This window comes from Oreochromis niloticus, linkage group LG5 (genome assembly GCF_001858045.2).
Source record: "Oreochromis niloticus isolate F11D_XX linkage group LG5, O_niloticus_UMD_NMBU, whole genome shotgun sequence".
NCBI classification, from domain to species: Eukaryota; Metazoa; Chordata; class Actinopteri; order Cichliformes; family Cichlidae; genus Oreochromis; species Oreochromis niloticus.
In genome coordinates, this window is record NC_031970.2 from 30451874 (window position 1) to 30471793 (window position 19920).

At 41.9% G+C, this 19920-nt stretch overlaps 1 protein-coding gene across 1 annotated transcript; it reads left to right on the forward strand.

Annotated features, from left to right (window-relative positions):
* Positions 1-1364: 1364 nt before the first annotated feature.
* si:ch211-253b8.5 (dysbindin) lies at positions 1365-14824 on the forward strand. Its single transcript, XM_005450222.4, has 4 exons — positions 1365-1663; positions 13642-13794; positions 13885-14028; positions 14103-14824. Exons 1-4 carry the CDS (start codon positions 1621-1623, stop codon positions 14357-14359), a joined length of 597 nt encoding a protein of 198 aa, XP_005450279.1. The 5' UTR covers positions 1365-1620; the 3' UTR covers positions 14360-14824.
* Positions 14825-19920: the final 5096 nt, after the last annotated feature.

Genomic DNA, 19920 nt, shown 5'->3' on the forward strand with positions numbered 1-19920 from the left:
CTCTGCCCACTCTCGCTTTCTGTATCTGCCTCTCTTTTGATTTTTTTTTCTTCTTTTTTTTTTGTAATCCACTGGTGTACGCACATACGCACACACAAAGAGAAAGTTCACAGCATGTTAAGTGATTGCATTGCATACCTTTGCCACAACCAGCTTATTCAGGCTAAACCACCACAACCACTGACATTTAGAAAAGAAATGTTTTTATTGATAGAAATCGCCAATGACTCCCACTACTTCCCAACTGCTACATCTACAGCTTGTATTTACAGTTTCAGTTTGGCGCTTGGCACAGACACCAAGTGTGACTTTCAGTAGTGAAAGTTTCCATGCTTGTGCACAGGGAGTTAGAGGTTTGCAGTTTTCACAAATGTCATGCCTTTGCACGATTCACACATGACTACAACACCTTTTTTTTGTTTAAATATATCTATTTGTTATCTACGTATGCAGATCAGACATATGTTTATATTTTTTTTTCTTTTGATAATGTTCTCATTTGTTTGTTTGCTTTTTGTGGATGATCAGCAAGTTAGCTTCCATTGTGCTGATTCTTGTACAGATTCTTGCAATGACTCACATCAGTATCTTTTCCTGCTTGCATCTGAAACCAGACACTCTTTAAAAGCCACTCTCAAGTGCGATGCTGTGTTTTGGAAAAAAAAGAGAGAGAGAGAGAGGGGGAGAGAGAGAGGCAGTGATGTAATGCTGCTTGAAGCCTCTGCATGCAAATATTGTATAATCAGCAAGTCCTGCTTAGAGAACATGGAACTGACGCCTCTTGGCCACTAGATGGTGCTCAGGACACACAAACGATCAGATATAGCGCTGAGTGATGGTTTTCTCTCACACTGCTACCTGTCCTTTTTTGCCACTTGAAAACTATTGATAATAATAATTATTATTATTATTATAAATATTCCCCCTACTCCCTTTTCACACTTTCCCATCAACTACCATTACTGTTATTATCATCACCATTCTTCTTTTTATTAATATCATCCTCATAATTATCATTATTATTAAGTTTAAAAAGTATTACTGATAGAGAAAGCGTTGAATTTGTCCATAAAAACAGTTATTAAAGAACTTTTTGTAACTCTCCCTCTGACTCTCAAGGTGAAACAGTCAGGTTTAAATAAATAAATAAAATAAAATAAAAGCGAGACAGGGAACAAGAGGCAGACAGGGAGGAGGCGAGGGGGAGGGAGGGGGTGTAAGAGGACCAAAAATAACAAAAGGCATGTGCCTGTCTCTCCTCGGTATTTTCCACTCCGTTACATAAAAATCCCTCCTTCCCGCTTCTCAATAAGCCTCCTTGCTCTCCCCGTCTCTGCCAGCTCCTCCCTCCGCCCTGTCATTGGTCAGCTGGCCGTCCTAACAAAGCCGCTGTCTTGATCTCGTCCAAGTGGTTCTCAGAGTCCACTGAGGGAGGAAGGAGGAAGCGAGCGGCAGGGTGGCAGCAGTCCCGCATCAGTCACTTCGGAGCAGTCTGAGTGAGAACTGGAGAGGTGGGAGATGCTCCCCTGGCTCTGTGCTGAACTCTCACAGGGCTGACCAGCCGCCGCATACCCGTCATCCTCAGCGCCTGAACCTGTTTCTGACAACTTTCCAGTTAACATGAGCTCCTCGTCAGCCAACCTGCACAACAAACGCCTACCCTGTAAGTGGTTTTATTATTTATTCTCTTATTCTTTGCAGAACCTCAGCTTTCTGGTGGTAATATTTTGACCAGAGGTTTGCTCCAGTAACACGGTTTTTTTATTTTTAGATACAAAAATGCAGGGCATAAGAGAGAAAAGGGTTCCTCTCCATATTTGGTAGGCTTGCTTGTCTCTTGTGCTTTGCTCTCATTCTTTGGTTGTGTGATGTGCAGCGAGGTCTTTAAAAGTCCATCTTTTAATCTAGATTTGTAAATAAGAAATTAAGGTATCATCGTAAATTGATTTAGAGCTCTGTTACCATAGTGTGTGTGTGTGTGTGTGTGTGTGTGTGTGTGTGTGTGTATCAGATATAATAGGAAAGCTTGTGGGATAGGTCTGGCTATGAGTTAAGTAGCTGCTGTTGTGATGCTGTCCGAAGTGACTTGTCCAAGTGCTGTGCCAGCCAAAAATCAGTCAGGAATGTTGAATCATCACCCTGAGTAATGGTCCACTAATACCAAATGAATAGGTCACACTCTCTTTGCACAAGAACAGGGATGCATTCCCACACACACACACACACACACACACACACACTGAGGCAGCCTTGGATTGGGGCCACCACACAGCCCCAGACAAAGATCTCTTATTTCTAATGGGATTGCGCCTGCAGATCTCATCAGAGTTGACTCACTGCAACAGAGTCTGCAGCTTGTTCCGCGGACACACCAACCCAGATAGGATCCGAAATTGAATTAGTCCCAAAGAGATCAGTGATTTCACGAGGCTAAAAAGGATCAGGGCCGTAACTCCAGAGAAGACGTCTCCCATCTGTTGCTCTGGCCCGGCCCCACTTTATCACGTTCTGATTTTACTTTTCTTTTTTTTCTTTTTTTTGTGGTAATGTGCCAGTGAGGGCTGGTTGTGCTGTGAAGTGAGGGATTGACCAGCTGTTGAGAGCATGCTGCAGACAGAAATGTGGAGGCTGAAAAAGGAAGGTTTCTATACTCTGTTTCATAGCTCGGTCCCCTTGGGCCCGACCCAGATAAGATGGAGGAGGTTGATGCTCTTTAATAAGCAAATTAGAGGTGTAAAAACGAAATCCTTACCATGTACTGCGTGTTTCATTAATTGTTTACTCTCTGAGGGATTCATACAGCACACACACCTGTCTCTGCTTTGCTGCCCTGCTATCTAATGGAGCTTAGCATCTAAGCTAGAAGGGAAACAAGTGGCACTACACTGAACAACCTCTATTATACAGAAAATTGTTGACAGCTACAATTAAATGTTTATGTATGAGAGCACTGTTGAATATCACGTATATGGCTGGGGATGCTAACCTGCTAACTGTGATGTAATTTGCAGGATTTAATGATTGGGACATGTTTGCACATCTCTGTGATAGCGTTTCATAATGACCAGCTGGTGAGTCTATAGGGAAATGCTCTCAGTCTATTCCAGTGTAGTAGCAGAACTCACTGACACACTTTATAGCCGTGGCCCTAGAATCACCTTATTTCACACTTCAGAATCTATGTCCACATAAATGGGTTTTATAATAACTTTCTGCTGGCTGCTCTCGTAGGTCATTGGGACCAGACTGACTTGAGTTTGGTTTAATTATTCCTTAAGTCTGGATCACACTGATAAATCGAGGCTAATGCACCAATAAGAGCGTTTCCTTTTTTCAAGATTCAAACACTACAAAGCAAGGCACTCGTAATACCGTGTTATTATTCTCAAACAAGACTCATTGCTCACTAATGTGAGAAGAGCTCTCATGTTGCGAATACACTGATTATTCTGCTGCAAACAATGCTTCTTGGCATGTCGGTGCTTTAAGCTAATTGAATGTTTTTGAGTGTTAGCGCGTGATTATACAAAACACGGATGTCTGAACGGTTCCCATTAATTTAGCGTAAGCCCCGTAGCCCTGAGGATACAGACCAGCTCCGTTAATTAGTTCTCCAACAAATCCATCTCCTTACTTTTCAGCTCAACAGCATTTTGTGTATCCCTCCAGGGTTCAGAGCCACTCAGACAGCAACAGCAACAGTTTGTCACTGAGAGGAAACAAATTCACACCAAAAGAAAAAGTAAAGTGGATCTGATGACCTTTTATGGTATGAGATGGTTCACAGAGAAAGTGACATTCACATCACTGCTTTGGTTCAGCCCCCAGGTCCACTGGTTAGATTATCCTAGCTAGTTATTAGTAGTTATCAGCCCACATTCTTACATATCCATGTATAAAACTGATGTACAACTATAGAAAACATTACAGCATCCCATTATTCAGTATACAGTATTAATTGCTTTTGGCACACATGATCCTTTGTGCACCTTTTTGCTAGCGAGAGGCATCCTGTACGTCATCCTGATGACATTAGTTAAAAAATAAAGGGGGTGTTTTCGGTCAGCAACAAAGACTGAGCTTTCCTTAAGATGGCATGATGATACAGTGTATCTAACAAAGTTTGTTGTCGACCAGTGATTTTTCCAGCCGTTCTGACACTCCTGTTCAGTTTGTTCCTGTTTGCCAAACCAGACTGGTTACCATACCAAAACTGTGAGTTTGAATATTTCCCTAATGGTTTACTGTGTAATGGCCATGTTTTTGTAGTTTTCTGACATTCTACTGATTAATCCATAAATTAAGAACCACAGCATAAAATAAATGAATCATTCAGCCCTTATCCTAGCTTTAAACACTGACTGTTTGCTAACTGCTCTGCCTCAAATGACAACATTTGCTACTGGATGTCAGCTAAGATTTTAGCATCTAAAGAATGAGATGTTTCCTCTGATAGGTGGTGGATTCCAAATTGCTTCTTTTCTTTTTTCTCCCCTATTCACAAGGGGCCGATCGAGCCACATGTTTTGATTTGGCAGATTTTTACACCAGATGGTCTTTCCGATGCAACCCCCTCGGGGATTTGTACCTCCTCCTGGTCTCAAACACGGGATCTTTCACATGTTAAGTGTGTGTTAATCACTAAATTATGGTGGTGGACTCCAAATACAGAGCAAAAACACTGTGAATATTGGACTTAGTCATTGATATATAAAAAGGAAAGGCACAATAGGACGGCACCTCTGTGATGTGTTTCTCCCATTCCACCAAACCACAAAATTGCCATCAGGCAGCGTCAGTTCTAACGATGATTTTTCCTTTTTGGAATATGCTCTGTAAAATCCCAGCCGTTTTTGAAGCAGTCAGACAAGCCTATCTCGTATATCTCGTAACCATATTCAAAGTAGCTTGAATCACCTTTCCTTCCCAGTCTGTTGCTTAAACTTGAGCAGATCCTCCTCACCATGTCCGTACGCCTAAATGCTTTGACTTTCTGTCATGTGATTTGCTGATTAATTATCGGCATTAGTGAGCATCAGTAGAGCTGTAAGTGTTGGTGTTCGGCCTCATGCCGAAGATAATCAGAGTGGTGCTGAGAGTAAGGACAACAGAAGACCTCAAGTGTGATATCGCTTTGAGCTCTTCAAGTCCCATTTCTTAAATAATACTATGCAACGATAGATTAGACCTATTTAAAAATATTTGGCTCCCAACATGCGCCCTCAGTCAGTGTCAGTGGTTCTGTATGGCAGTGGTTTTCAGCCTGTCACTTCTGTGAGATGAGTCTCTGGTTCTTTCCATGTCCTGGGTAAGATTTCCCAAAGCTGGTGGGAGATGTTACCCACGGCTTGGTTGAAGTGCAGTATACCAGGAAATCTCTCTAAAGCTGTTTCCTTTCCAGGCTGCAGATAAAGGAGCCAAAAGTCTACATGATGTAAATCAGCACTTGTGGCCTTTTGTGCAGCTTTTGTCTGCAAATGGTTAAAGTTTAAATACAAAAATAGTGAGAAAACTTGCATGAATTCTTTAGCAAGTGTGCAAAAAAGGCAATGATTGGATCTGTACATCAGTTGGTGCTCAGTACATCAAGATAACGCTGCACTGACTTTTTTCATAGTTTATACAGAAACCGCAGGCCACCCTGTCTGAGTCTCAACAAACAGACGAGCCGTGTCTGAGAGACTGTTTGGTTTAGCCAAACATTCTTACAATTCTCCCGGCTGAGATGAAAATTGCTTCTAACCTTCCTCACAAAAATGAGGAGAGGCGGTGAGACTTTACAAGAAGAAAGAGAGAAGTGTTAAGGTGACCGAAACAAGAAACGTCGCTCTGTGTTTTAATAAAGACAGAAAAAGAGTTTTTCTCTGTATTTCTGTCAGGATGATGATGCACCCAAAATATTTCTGAGCGTGCCTACAGATTTAATTATCAGATTTTAAAAAAAGTCTGTTTTCTGAGCTCAGCTATGTCGCCGTGCCCTGATTCAGGCTGTTGACAGTCACTCTACATACACTTTGCCTCTAACAAGCGGAACAAACTCATTAATACTGTTTACTTCAGTGTAAGACCGTGTAATTTGCCGCTGCACTCAACAGAGATTTGTGCAATATTGACTGGTTGGCTTAAGTAATTGAACACTGTGTTGTTCATCAAGAGTGATTTTGAATAAGAGGATTTGTAAATGTTCTGGGTACATCGGTACTTTGTCATCCGCTGAAGCCCATTGTGTCGATCAGAACTCACGGCAGTCTGCTGGTGGACGTATGGAGGGCAGTGGGTCAGGACGCTGACCTACAAACAGTCCTATTGTGGATTTACAAAAAAGGGGAAGGAAGGAGAGGGTTAACACTGATGTCATTGTTGGTGGATGGTGCTGGACACTGCTTTGTCCTGGGATGAAGACACTCATGCACCCAGCAGACATGCAAACACACATCAACAACAGTTATAAATAATTCACTGCTCTTGCAACTGGAGTCTAATAAATGTCACTTTCTTGTAGGTGTAAAAAGAAAACAGAGTGCGAGAAACCCAAAATAATTTGAGAGGTAAAACAGACACTGCACAGCCTCCGTGCTGTTGTTGTTCCACTTCAGTTCAAGGCACTTTTGGAAGGACAATGCAACGTCTTCATAAACTGCAGCGATTCAAACTTCGCAGGGACCACCAGTATGCTCTGATCAGGATAAGAAGAAGCACAACGAGATGTTTTTTAATATTAGTTGTATACTTTGTGCTGTCTCTGCTCCCACTACCTGTAGCCAGCCACTGAGTCACCATTAATTACCACAGACACTGATCCACTAATGACCAGCTCTGCACTGTGAACAACCCACTGATACTGTTAAGATTACTGCTCTGTCGGAAGAGACTATCCGTAAAAATAACAACTAATGAGCCCAGCTATTACTTCCTGTCTCTTCATCTCTACAAACCAAACTCTTGCTTTAACTTACTTTTATCTACCTCGTCCAATCATATAACACATTTTTCTTTAGACAGCCCACTTCTCAGTTTTAGCCTTTCAGCCTCCCTGACCTTTTCTCCCTCTCGCTTTCTGCCTCCTTTATGTGTTTACATCCTCTGCTTCTGCTCCCTCGCTCTTTCTCTCCTGTCGCAGTCGGGAACCGGTCCATGTGAAATAAAATCTCTCTTCTCTGATAAGCTAAAGTGTGTCTGGGTGGAAAGGACAGGCAGTCTTTTCACTGTAGCCTCAGACCAAACAAGTGTTACCTCACATCTGTCCTAAGGTTTAGAAGTAGATGGTCGTCACCCCTCTCATTCGTTAGATAAACTACAATTGCACAGTGTGTTTGAGGGAGGCAGAAACGGAGCCAAGAGCTGTTATTTGAATTCTTTTGCTTTTCTACTGCAGTCTGCTACTTGAATTTAAGGAGCCAGAGGGCTGAGGGTAGGTACCACCGCTAGAGCCATTTAAATGGCAATAATATCAGCTGTTTGTAAAAGGAAAACACTTCTCAGAAAAAAAGCCCTGGCTTGGCTGAATGGAATCAACCCAAGTGTTTGGCAAAGTGCTCTATAATCAAAACAGAAGAGGAAATTGTGGTTCTCTCCTGATTTCTGTTTAGCTGCTGTTTACTGAAAAGTTGTAGCTCATGCTGCTCTCACAACCGGATTGTCTCGGGAGGCCTTTTTCCTCTGCTCTGTTCTGCTCTGACCTTCCCCTGCCTGTGAGCTCACATTTTCATTTAGAACAGTGATGGGCTAATGGCAGCCTCCAGGTGACAGCGAACCCTCCTATCCCTTCATTTAGCCTCCAGATCAATGTGTTGCCTCTACTATTTGTGCAGTAAACTGCCATTACAAAGTCCTGTCCTTGAGAACATCACGGGGGAACGAGGCACGTGACATGCAGATGCTAAATAGATACAAAGATTGACCCGATTTTCTTTTTTCTTTATGCATTTATGCACTCGCATAGTGCCCTGTTTTGTTCAGTTTGTTGAGTAGAACAAAGTAGAGCATACTCTAGAATGAATATCTGCTGGATGTCTTTTGTTGAGTCTGCCTCATTAGGATATTATAACACGTTTTTTTTTCTCGGAAGTCTAACAAATCTTTATGCTGGCTCTTGAGTCCTTACAGTTACATCTTTTTTTCCTAGCATTCTGATGACAGTTTTTCATTGGCTTTATAAGATGAATTAGCCTAATTCCTAAAGTGATTTCCTGTAAGTGGAATCATGTCTAAGGAGTGCAGGCCCGCCCCATTCTCTTACATTGCTGCTTTTGTCTGAATTTGAATGGGCTCTTTCTCCCACTGCTGCCTGAGCGGAGGATCTGAGTTTGTGTTTATGTGGGAAGCCAGAGCAGTACACGGACATGTCCAGCATGCTCTCTCTTTCTTCGTCCTTCTGTCTGTTCCAGTCATTCTGCATGCCCAGCTGGTCTTGAGCCCTGGTCTATGACCTTTTCTTCCTCAAGTCCCAGGGCACTGACAGGAAGGAAGGAGGGGGGTGACTGGAAGGACAGAGGGGAGAGAAACAGAAAGAATGGTATACTGGACAAAGATGGAGAAAGGAAAATTGAAGAGAATGCTTAAAGTAATAGTATGGCTTAAAGAAAGAAATTGAGATAGAACAGGAATTTTAAAAAGTCATACTGCAAGATAGGAGGAAGGAGCAAAGAAGAGATAAAAATGGGCAGAAAAAAATCAGAAATGCCACTGAAGGATGAGAAAAGGAAATAAATGACAGTTTAATGCATGTTGCCTCATTCAGCAGCAGGAACTTCAAACATATTGTGGTACAGAGGGAGAAATAATTAATTGATCCCATGCTGAATTTGTACGTTTCTTCATTTGCAAAGAAATGAACGGTCTTTAAATTTGGTGACAACTGGTGGCGAGATCATTTGAAAATCACCATCAAGCATACTTGGTCTATGCAAGATCTTACCAGATAGGGTGATCATATTCATGAGGAAGGTGGTGGATCAAAACTACAGGAGCTTGTTAATGATCTCGACTTGCTGTGTTTGCATGAAGAGAACATGTTTGCATGAAGTGGGAACATTATGCTCTGGGGCTGTTTTTCTAATAAGGGTTCAATACAACTTCACCGTATTGAGGGGCCGATGGATGCAGCCACCTGCTATAAAATCTTGGATAAGAAACTCTTTCTCTCAGCTAGAACACTGAAGATGGGTCGTGGATGGGCCTTTCAGCATGACAGCGATCCACCAAGCCAACAATGGCTAAAGAAGAATCACATTAAGGTCATATAGTGGTCTAGCCAGTCTTCAAACCTCAGTCCTGTAGAAAATCTGTGGAGGGAGCTGAAGCTTTGAGTTTCTAGGCTGCAGCCAAGAAACTGAAAGAATTTGGAGACTTTCTGTAAAGGGTGTGGCTCTAAATACGTATTTCACTCGATGACATGCAAATCAATTTATAGCTGTTATATAATGTGTTTTGGTTTCTTTCTCTTTTTCCCCCTAAATGTTTATGTTGATATTCTGTCTCTCTCCATTAAAATAAAACTACCATAAAAATTAGAGAACAAATAATTATTTCCTCCAGCGTATGAAACTAAATACTTTGGCTTGCGGAGTGGAAGAATCAGACTTTACATGTAACCTGGACACCATGGCCATGGTTTTCTTTTGAGGATTTCCCTGTGTGAGTATTTGCAGAGGTCACTAGGTCATCTGCGGCTACTGAAGCCCACTGATCAAGGTTACCCAGCAGGAAAAAGAACCAGGAGGAGTGAAGCAAAATCAATGTGAGGATATACATCTGTAGCTAACCTTTGGCTCTCCATGTGCCTCAGCCTTTAAGTAGAAACAATCAATGCTGTGATCAATCAGTGCTTAACAGAGTAGGAAAAAAGAAACTCCAGGATTAGGCAGTTTGCTTAAACCTGTTGCCTGTCCTGGAAAGTGAAATTTTGTCCCAGCCTCCAAAAATGCTGTTTATTTTCTGTAAGCTCTCATTTTAACAGAAAAAGGATTATCGTTCAGCCAGCACAAATCAAGTGTTTCATCCCACATGATGTCCTCAGCCGGTCACATTAAATAAGGGTCTCTTTTTATCTAAACACACATATCAGACAAGCAGTGCCTAATTGTGACTGACATCTTGCTTTGTCAGCTCAGCTCCCTTTGCTTTCCTTAAGGCTCTGAGGACAAAGGCATTCCTGATTGTGCAACAGTGCAGTGCGAAGAGAGCATCACAGACCCACGACCTTAAACGTCTCTATGAAGACAGAAATGCTGGAAAGGCAAAACGCTGCAAGAGTGACTGATGCACCAATGTGTAAAAAAAAAAAAAAAAGAAAGTTTTGAAAGACTTCAGGAAAGAGGTGTCGTGTCTGTACCAGTTGTACTAACTATAATAAAATTAATATTATTAATAATGCCCATACACCCTTTTTCACCTGTTCAGTTCAGGGTTGCGGATCACCAGAATGATCATTATAATTGTTTACTGGCCCTGGATGAACTTTCCAAAGTTTAAGAAAATGATCATCATTGGGTTCGCCTTCTCCCGTCAGGCTCTTGGTCAGTGGGGTTTTGGATGTTTGAACAAATTCTGACCTTCTGAAAAACATTAATAAGGCATAAAAATGTAACTGATCTCTTGATGTAAAAATAAAAATAAGATGAATGTTCGTTCCAAACACCTGTGCTAATGTAGGATATTGTTAGCTTTCTGTTGCCAGTTTGTTTAGAAATTTTTTCAGGCTGTGGAGTCCTTTCTTTATTTCTGGGTTCGGTGTCTACACCAACATACCTTAGGTGCTGTCAGCATCACTCTGGGGTTTGAATGGCCTTCTTCCTGTTTTCCCTCCAAAGCTGTCTGCCTGTCTGATCCCAAAGCCAAGCCCGGCCACTGTACCCAGGAGGGACTCTGTCAAAGAGGACCAGAGACGAGCCGCAGTGACAGGCTCGTGTCGTTCCGCCACCACAGACCTGACTCATGGGGAGCACTGCGCTGAGACAGCACTCCAAAGAAGGCAACCTGTTGCTGCTTTTAGGCTTGTGCTGCAGTTTGGGGATTTAAAGTGATTATGCAACAAGTCTTTATAGTTCATAATGAGGACATAAAGAGGGTTTGTGGCAAAGATAGTCTCCTCACATTGCCAGAGAAAGAGATTCCCCCCCCCCCCCCCCTTTTTCCTGGTAAACATCCTGAGAACATTGTCTTTCTGTTCTCCATCACTTGCTGGTGTATTTATAGAGCTGCTGTGACTGCTGATCTCAACAAAGACCAGATAATCTTCACATTACTTCCAGTTTGGACATGGCTTGAAAGCCTCATCCAATTAGCTCAATCCCTGCCTGCAGGTTGTAAGAGCTCCTCAAAATTCACACACTGCTCTAATGACTACAACATACTGTGTGCACACTGAGAGTAAGTGATGACATGTAGAACACATGCTTTCAGCTTTTCTCTCTGAGTCTAGTAGAAGGAGGAAAAGAAGTAACAATCTCATAAGTATCTGTGGCCAGGTGAAATGTTCCCCTCAGTTTCCTGTCTTCTGTTGGCTCCAAATGCATATTTATTATCCAAACATGTGACCGGTGTCCATCGTCTCATCCAGCTCTTGTTTCCTGGTGTTTAGAAATGCTAAATGACTTTCATCTTAATTGCCTCTGCATTTTTTTTTGCTTTGTTTTTTGTAGAACATCTGACTAGTGTTGTTGAATAATGGGGGTTTCCAATACCGGTTCTAAGCAAATAGCGCACTGCGCATGCACACAGTAAAAAATGTCTAACACAGTACTGGGTCTCCATCCCTGGAGTCAAGCTGCTTGCATGTAACGTCTACTCAGTTACACAGTAAAAGCTTACAAGGAATCGCGAATCCAGTCGAGTCTTTACTAAGCATTGAACATTTTTGGTCTGTTTTTCTGTTGAATTTAGTGATAGATTACTTAGACACAACCAAGATATCTACACGCCTCTACACGCTCATTCTAGCTGGGTTTTTTTGGGGGGGGGGTGTTTTTTAAATATAGTTTTTCCTTCGAAGTCATGTGTTCTGATACTTACACTATTCCTTCCTTCCTTCCTTCCTTCTCTTCCAGGGTTTTCTCCCCTCCTCCTCCTGACAGCTTCCCTTTGCATAGCAATCTTTACTGCTTTAGTAATGGGCTGGAACGGTGTAGCTGTTAGAAGACTGATTTGGGATTTCCAGGAAAATCTAAAGCAGTGTGTTAATGGAATTATCCAAAAGCCAAATATATTCATTAATATCTTGGACTTTAGATATATTACATACTAAAAACACTAAAAACTCTTTATATAGATCTTTATAGAGAAATAGATAGCTATAGTAACAATCACTTTAACATTACATCAGGTTGGTGTTTTATTTTATGCCTATGATGATAAACTTAAGCTACTTAAGGGCTTCTGCTTACATTTATTAACTTGATATTTACTAGTCAAAGTTGATAAAGGATTTCAAATGTTCCACAGCTTACTTTTAAACTTAGTTTGATCAAAGAGTAGGGATGCCACTTTGATTTTTTTTTTTTTAATAACAGAAACTGATAAAATGATATGAATCACTGCATTAAACATTAAATATAGTTTGCTGTACTTTTAGATTATCGTTTGGCTGTAATATGCAATTCATCTAAAAGAACATAAATAAAGCGTAGTTTCTGCTAAAGTAAATACAGTTAGTATGCTTAAAATAGTGTATAAAAAGCACATCTTTATTCAAATGAGACATGTTTGAGTATTGCACTTGTGGCTCAGAGTATGTTGACTGTTTGATCCCAGGCCTCTCCACATGTACAGCAGCTCTGCCACCTTTAAGTGACTGTGTGATCAAGAAACATGGTGAAGCACAAAGCTTAAACTGGTGTTGTTCTTGCACCGTTAACTTAAAACAGAACTATACTAGTTTCACATTCCTAATTTCTTCATTTTCATGAATGAATCATAGAATTAAGGTGTGTAATCTGAGACATAAAATCTAATACGGGAGGTAACGGAGGTAATGCAAAATTCTGCTAATTTCTTCCTTTTCCAATCAGCACAAATTAATTGTATAGTTTTTTTATTGTATAGTTTTACTTTCATTGGGGTTTCTTGTACCTTTGTAACAGATAATCTAACTATTGAAAGTTGAAAGACAGAAATCTTTCTGCTTCACAGTTCACATGTGGATTAATGTCTCCCCCTACTGGCTACCAACATTGACCCCTGAGTATATGTATAATGGCTCTCAAGCTAAACAATCCTTAGCTTGAGATGGTCTTACTGACTACCGCATGCACCTTCAGAGTGAAAGAACTAGTTTGTGAACTCCACCCTGCTGTGGTGGAGGCCTCACCTGGCCCAGCCTCCAAATGACAGGTGGCTGTAGCTCAGGAGGTGGAGCAGGTCTACTAATTGGAAGGTTGGTGGTTTGAGTCTGCATGCCAAATATCTTTGGGCAAGATGCTAACCGCATGTTGCTCTCTGAGTCATCCATCGAAGTATGAATGTGTGTGAATGTTAGATAGAAAGCACTTCTGCATAGAAATAGTGCTTGTATGAATGGGCGTGTTGTATAAAGTGCTTTGAGTGCTCTGGGAGAGTAGAAAAGCGCTCTATAAATCCAGGGATGCGGTGAAAAATTCAGCTGAGCTGGTGTCTGAGTTGCTCTTCTTCTCTTGTGATTGCCAGCGGAGAGCGAGCGCAGTCAGAGGCTCCCAGATGTGGATGCAGCACAGCAGCTCAAGCTGAGAGAGAGACAGCGTTTCTTTGAGGAAGTCTTCCAGCACGATGTGGACGTCTACCTTTCCTCGGCACACCTTTGTATCAAAGATTACAGAAGACGTGAGTTGAACTGTTGGTGTTTATGCATGAACACGTGCCATATAAATGCACAATAGTATTATCATACTGTTGTTTCTCTTCTTATTGCAGCTCCTATTGGCAGCATCTCTTCTATGGAGGTGAATGTGGACTTGTTGGATCAAATGGAGCTGATTGACATCTCTGACCAGGAGGGTTTGGATGTCTTTTTCAGTTCCGTAGGAGAAGAAGGAATGCTGACTTCCCCGCTGCCAGGTAAAGAACAGAACCTTAAAAAATGCACAGCGGCACAGCTGTATCGCTAACAGTGTTTTTCTCTGACGTCCTAGGAAATAACAACCACAATGAGGAAGCCATCAGTAATGGACTGTTTCGACATGTCCTTGAAAGTCTTGACGCCAAGTCCCGCATGTCCTCCACATCTTCAAATTCTTCCTCTGACAGCCAGACCATGAATGTCAACGGGGAAGACACTCCTGTGGTTGGGTCAGACAGCGAGGAAACACACACCAACACAGTCAAGCGCAGAGCCATGTCCCCAAAGACAGAGGAGGGGAAAAGTCCGAATTCAGCTTCGTCTTCATAGATTACACCCTCTCCTCAGTAGATCTCTGCCTGCAACACAGATGTTAACACCTGAGTGAAGAGCGGACTTTGACTTGAGAGTTATTGAAACAGATGTCTGGGTCTTTCTTCCATATAACTATCTTTGATCACTATTTACAACCTTCCTGTTTGATCAATTAAGCTTAGGGTGGTTGGGACTATTAACTGTAAGGATGGAGACTTTTTTTTTTTTAACCTCACAGATGGCTGATTAAATTTGTACAGTATTAACACAAAGCAGGGAAGTAAAGCAATAACTGAAACAAAAATATTTGGATAAAGTTGACCTGTGTTCATTTGGTAAAAGATTGTTTCAGGGTTTTGGGGGGGGGAGTGTTTTTTAAAGTTCTGGTATTGAAATCAAACCTTTGTCCTCTCACAACAAATTAATTGTTTTAACAATAAAGGAAGAGAGAAAAAACTTTTGTGTGCTTGTAGAATCAAACAGTGCTTCCGTCTGGTTGTTTCGCTTCGTGGGCCTAAAATTTTGTGCAAAAGTCTCGAGCCACCACTCATATTCTTTTTTTTTTTTTTTTCTTTGGACATTGGTTTATTCATTTATTTTTTCACCCATTTTCAGTCCAGTCCTTGTAATAGAACATTTTCAGATGAATGTCGTGCCTACAAATAACAGACAACTCAGCAGAGAACCAATTTTAAATCATATCTTTAGACACTTTGTTTCCATGAAAAATTTCCTATGAAAAATGTCAACTTAACAGTTTTACAGACATAAAATTGTATTTTGACATTCCCAAATTTTGCACATATTTTTAAGACATACAATGTGTTCGTTACAAAAAACAGAAAACTGGACAACTGGAGGAAAAATGAAGTGGCAGGCCTAAAACTCTATCTACAGCAGATGAACAGTATCAAAAAGTCATGTCCTGAAGAAATATGGGGGGAAAAAAATCCAGCAGTGGCCCGACACAGGATTTGATTTCATCCATCTACTGTTCACCAGTGCCCCATCAGACCTGGTCTCAGTGGAGGCGTGGCTCTAGGTCATTCTTCTGTGGAGCACATACATTTGTGAAAGCATTCCTTTCAAGCAATATGATGACAAAACCTGTTGTCCTGTCATTGTATTTCACAGCATCCACTCATGAGGAATTCAGAAGGGAAAATCTCTCCAATACAGGGAACTCTGGGAACCAGGTTGCATATGCATAAGCTGGAATCCTTTAATATTCACTGACTATGACAGCACCTACCAGGAAGAACACTAGATAATTTTACCCAAAATCTACTGTTAGTTTACAAGAGTAAGCTTTTTCTATATCATTATAAGCAAACCTTTTGTGAGATTTGCAAGAAATCTTCTGCCGCTCACACAAAAAAGTCTTAAAACCCACATGGAGTCAGTTAGGTGCACTGGTATAATCTTTACATGCATCAGACAGTGCTCAAAGTAAGGATATCAACCAAACAGGAAATATCAATACTCATTTGTAAAATGTTCAGTATTCCTGACATATTAAAAGAGTCTTGTAATTGATTAATTAAACATTCTGTATGAGATGTTTCCAGACTCATCATTGAAGAATTCAGTGTTGTAAATTTGGAGACACAGATTTGATCTTATATTGATAGACTGGGTTTAGCGTTCTAATGACCCAGACCAGAGTGAGGCAGTGAGTCAGAGGTTTTCTTGTAGTCAATCCAGGCGGTGCACAGGTTGATCAGCCTGGTCTTCTAATCACAGTCAAGTGCTGAGCCATGGCCCCAAAGACAGAGGAGGGGAGCAGTCCGAATTCAGCTTTGTCTCTCTCCTCAGTAGATCTCTGTCTGCAACACAGATGTAAACACCTGAGTGAGGCGTGGACTGTGAGAGCGAAGAGTGAGAGTTACTGGCCCTCTCTTCCATATAGTTTTTTTGATTCAACCTCACAGATAGGTGATTAAATTGTATACAGTTTTAACACAGTGTAGGACAGTATATCAATAACTGGAACAACAAGAGCACTCAGAGAATGCAACTCCCCTGAAAGGCGTCGTATACTCAAACTTTGATGTTTCATGATGTTTTTTAATACAACATGCTGATGTCAGCCTGCTTTTATTATTATAATATGATGACAGTCTGTTATTATTGTGACATCGTAGGACATCATATTGAAAAAATAAAAAAATTATGAAATCTTTTTTTCCAAGGTCAACTTGGACCTCGGGTGCTAACAATGAAGGTCACAATGGCAGTCAAGGCCTAGTATGTTGTTGTGTAGTTTGAAGACAATCAGTAGAAAATTGAGGGTAAGTTGTTATTGATTTCTATATTTGGTGTGACCTTGACCTTTATCTGATTTTCACCTAAATTAAATCAGCTCGAGATGTTATTGGTATCTACCCCCCCAAAAAAAGAAAGAAAAAAAGCTCTCGTGAGTAGGTAATCACAATGAAGCAGTTCATTTTAATTTGCAGATTCAAGTTGCTCTTCATACTTTTGGCCACCAGATGCCACCAAAGAGCACTGTGTTTACAAGTTTTGAATAATGAACCTTTTTTCAGTACAAGTTTCAGCCCTTCAGAAAGCTTCATTTGGCCATCACTAACGTTAGTGAACTCTGAGTTCTAGTCACACGTGAGCAGGAACAGAATCTCCTCCACCTCCAGGACTGGACTGGTAATCTGCCGTCCTGGGCATTTGTCCGGTGGTCTGATGCACTTTCGGGCTAATGGGTGAATTAATGGGCCGGTGTGTAACAGCCTGTTCGTTTTCATTACCGACACTGTATTGTCCAATCACATCTCTTCACAGCCGGGCCTTCCTCTACCTTCACTGTACTGAGTAACCGCAATGTCTAACTGTCAGCTATCCCTGAAGCGGGGGGCGGGATGATACTAAACTGCAGTTCCCTGTAAGAGTTCAGTGTCTGTGTCTTGCCCCACCAAACTGAAGTTGTGAAAATTGTTTCAGAATTGGCCACAGACAAGTTTGGACTTTCTGTTGCTGTGCCAAGGACTGAGTATTTTTGTTTCTGAACCAGCCAGTGTTCTCAATGTTTGTTTGGACTCTGACTTTGGAAATTCAAATACTGACAAGAAAATGTCTGAACTGAATAACAGTCAGTTCAGTTGTGTTTCCTTGACAGCCAGCCTGAATGTTGTGCCTGTTGCTTCTGGGCAAGTTATGACGTCCAATAGTTTAGTTTCCAAGGAAGACAAAGTCAAAGTTTTTGTTTCTAACCAATGTTTTTGTAGAAAATTTGAGTATTGGGGATTAACTGCTCCTGATATGGCACTGTCTGCAGTCACAGATAATGTAAAGACCATTCAGAGATGGTCTTTCCCTTTTCATGGAAATTGCCTCCTTGACTCCCCACTCAAACCAGCGTTCCTCCCTGTCCAGGATGTGTACATCCTCATCATTGAAAGAGTGTCCAGTGGCCTGTATAGATGTAAATAGACTTCAGAGTCCTGGCCTGACGAGTTTGCTCTTCTGTGTTGTGCCATTCGCTTAGCCAGAGGTTGTTTGGTTTCCTCAATGTATACATCATGGCAATGCTCCTGGCACTCAAGAGCATGCACTACATTACTCTGTTTGTGTCGGGTGACCTTGGGGTGGACCAATTTTTGGCGCAGCATGTTTTGGGGTTTAAAAGCCACAGAGACGTGGTGTTTAGAAGAAATCCATCTCAGCTGTGCCAATACTCCTGACACATACGGGATCACTAAGAGTTTTTGCTTAGGCAGCAGTTGTCCTTCTCTCCTGGATTGGCTGGAGATTTCTTTGGGCACCTTCCCAGCTTTGACAAAAGTCCATCTGGGATAACTACATTTACTCAGGGCCTTCCTGATGTGCTGTTCTTCTGCTTCCCTGGCCGCTGTGTCTGTGGGGATGGTGTCTGCTTTGTGTTGTTTACACCCAGTTTGTGTTCCAGTGGATGATAAGAGTCAAACCTTAAGTACTGATCCGTATGTGTAGGTTTACGATACACATCAACTTTTAATTGTCCCCGATTGCTGATGGAAATCTTACAATCTAAGAAGGATAATCTGCCACTTTTCATATCCTCCCTGGTGAATTTGATGTGTTGGTCTACTGAGTTAATGTGATTAATGATCAAATCTCAGGTACGTCTTGAAATTTGATTTTTACCCAGGTGTCATCCACATACCTCAACCAATGACTTGGTGGTGTTCCAGGCTAGGATAACAAAGCCCTCGTTTCCACTTCTTCCATGCACAAGTTGGCCACAACTTTTTGGGATTTACTTACCTGGATGATTGAGCACGCATCAAGACAGCAATGTGAAGAACTTTCTCCCTTTGACTGAAACCTTGTCTGGGTCCTATCCGGAGACTGAGCTGGCAGTCTCAGCCAACTCTGGGCCCCTGGAGGCTTCCACTCCTGCTTTAGCTGGGGGCTCAGTGGAGCCCATCCCGCTCCGCCAGAGGTCTCTACACTGTCTGGTCTTGGACTGCCCGAGCCTGCTCTGACTGGGTCAGAGGGCCTCGCTCAGCAACACCAGCCACCTGCCAAGACACACCTCGGCCAGCCACCAGAACTTCTCCATCACCATCGCTGGTCCCGCTCCCAGTCATACCACGTCTCCACTGCTGGTCATATGGCTGGCCTCCTGAACAGTTTCGTCTCTGCCACTGGTCAATCTTCTGTCTGCCACATGGGCTTGACTCTTAGTCTGCCACATGGAGTTGAAGAGACAGACATGGGAACAAAACGGACTCAGGAGACAAAACACACTAACACAACGAGGACACACAGAGGGCGAGAGAGCGAAACACACTGAGATGTAGACAAAGGCACAAAGGAAACCTAATGGACAAGAGAACATAAACCAGAAATTAGTGTCTAGTATTTAGTTTGCCCAGTTTTAGTTCTAGTTAGTTTAGTTTTAGTTTCTTTCTGCGTTTTGTTTTGTATCTTGCATCAGCCACAAATAAACGGTTCATCTTTTGAATCTAGTTTTGTCTCGCTGCGTCTGCTTTTGGGTCTTCACCACAAACGGCACACGTTCTTCCGCCGCAGACTGTCACACCGACATGTCAGCTGTCAGGGCTGCAGCTACTTTGGCTACTTTGACCATGAGCCACTCCTAATAACAAAAGTGTAGCTTTTAATTATCACAGATTAGTTCTTAGTTGCACTGCAGTGTAGCATAACAACACCTATAACAGCCTGGTTAAGTTTTTTTATTTTGACACCTGGACCAACAATGCCTGGGTCAAGTTTTTGTCCCAGTCCAGCCCTGTCCACCACTCTCTCTCTCTCACACACAGATTTCTATCGCACAGAACATTGTTAGTTTAACACTCAGACTAAGACTAAAGGTTTGCTCCCAGCATAAGTAGTTACAGGTAATTTTGATTGCTTCAGATGTGCCAGAGAGGAGGGCGGGAATCCCAGAAGGATCCCACTCTTGCAAGGTAAGGTGTGGTTAACACACAAACAAACACACCACACACGCATACGGCGGGGAGGGTGTAATAGGAAAGAAATTCAACAAAGATCTAAAACAGGACCTGTGAGATGCATCTGCCTCTTGTTTTCTTCTGTTTACCGACGCCTCATCAAAA

Excerpts from the sequence above, each read along its gene's own strand:
- si:ch211-253b8.5 (XM_005450222.4), top strand. The coding sequence starts at position 1,621 with ATGAGCTCCTCGTCAGCCAACCTGCACAACAAACGCCTACCCT. Across the intron at positions 1,664-13,641 it reads GCACAACAAACGCCTACCCT|CGGAGAGCGAGCGCAGTCAG; the intron begins GTAAGTGGTTTT and ends TGTGATTGCCAG. Across the intron at positions 14,029-14,102 it reads GCTGACTTCCCCGCTGCCAG|GAAATAACAACCACAATGAG; the intron begins GTAAAGAACAGA and ends CTGACGTCCTAG.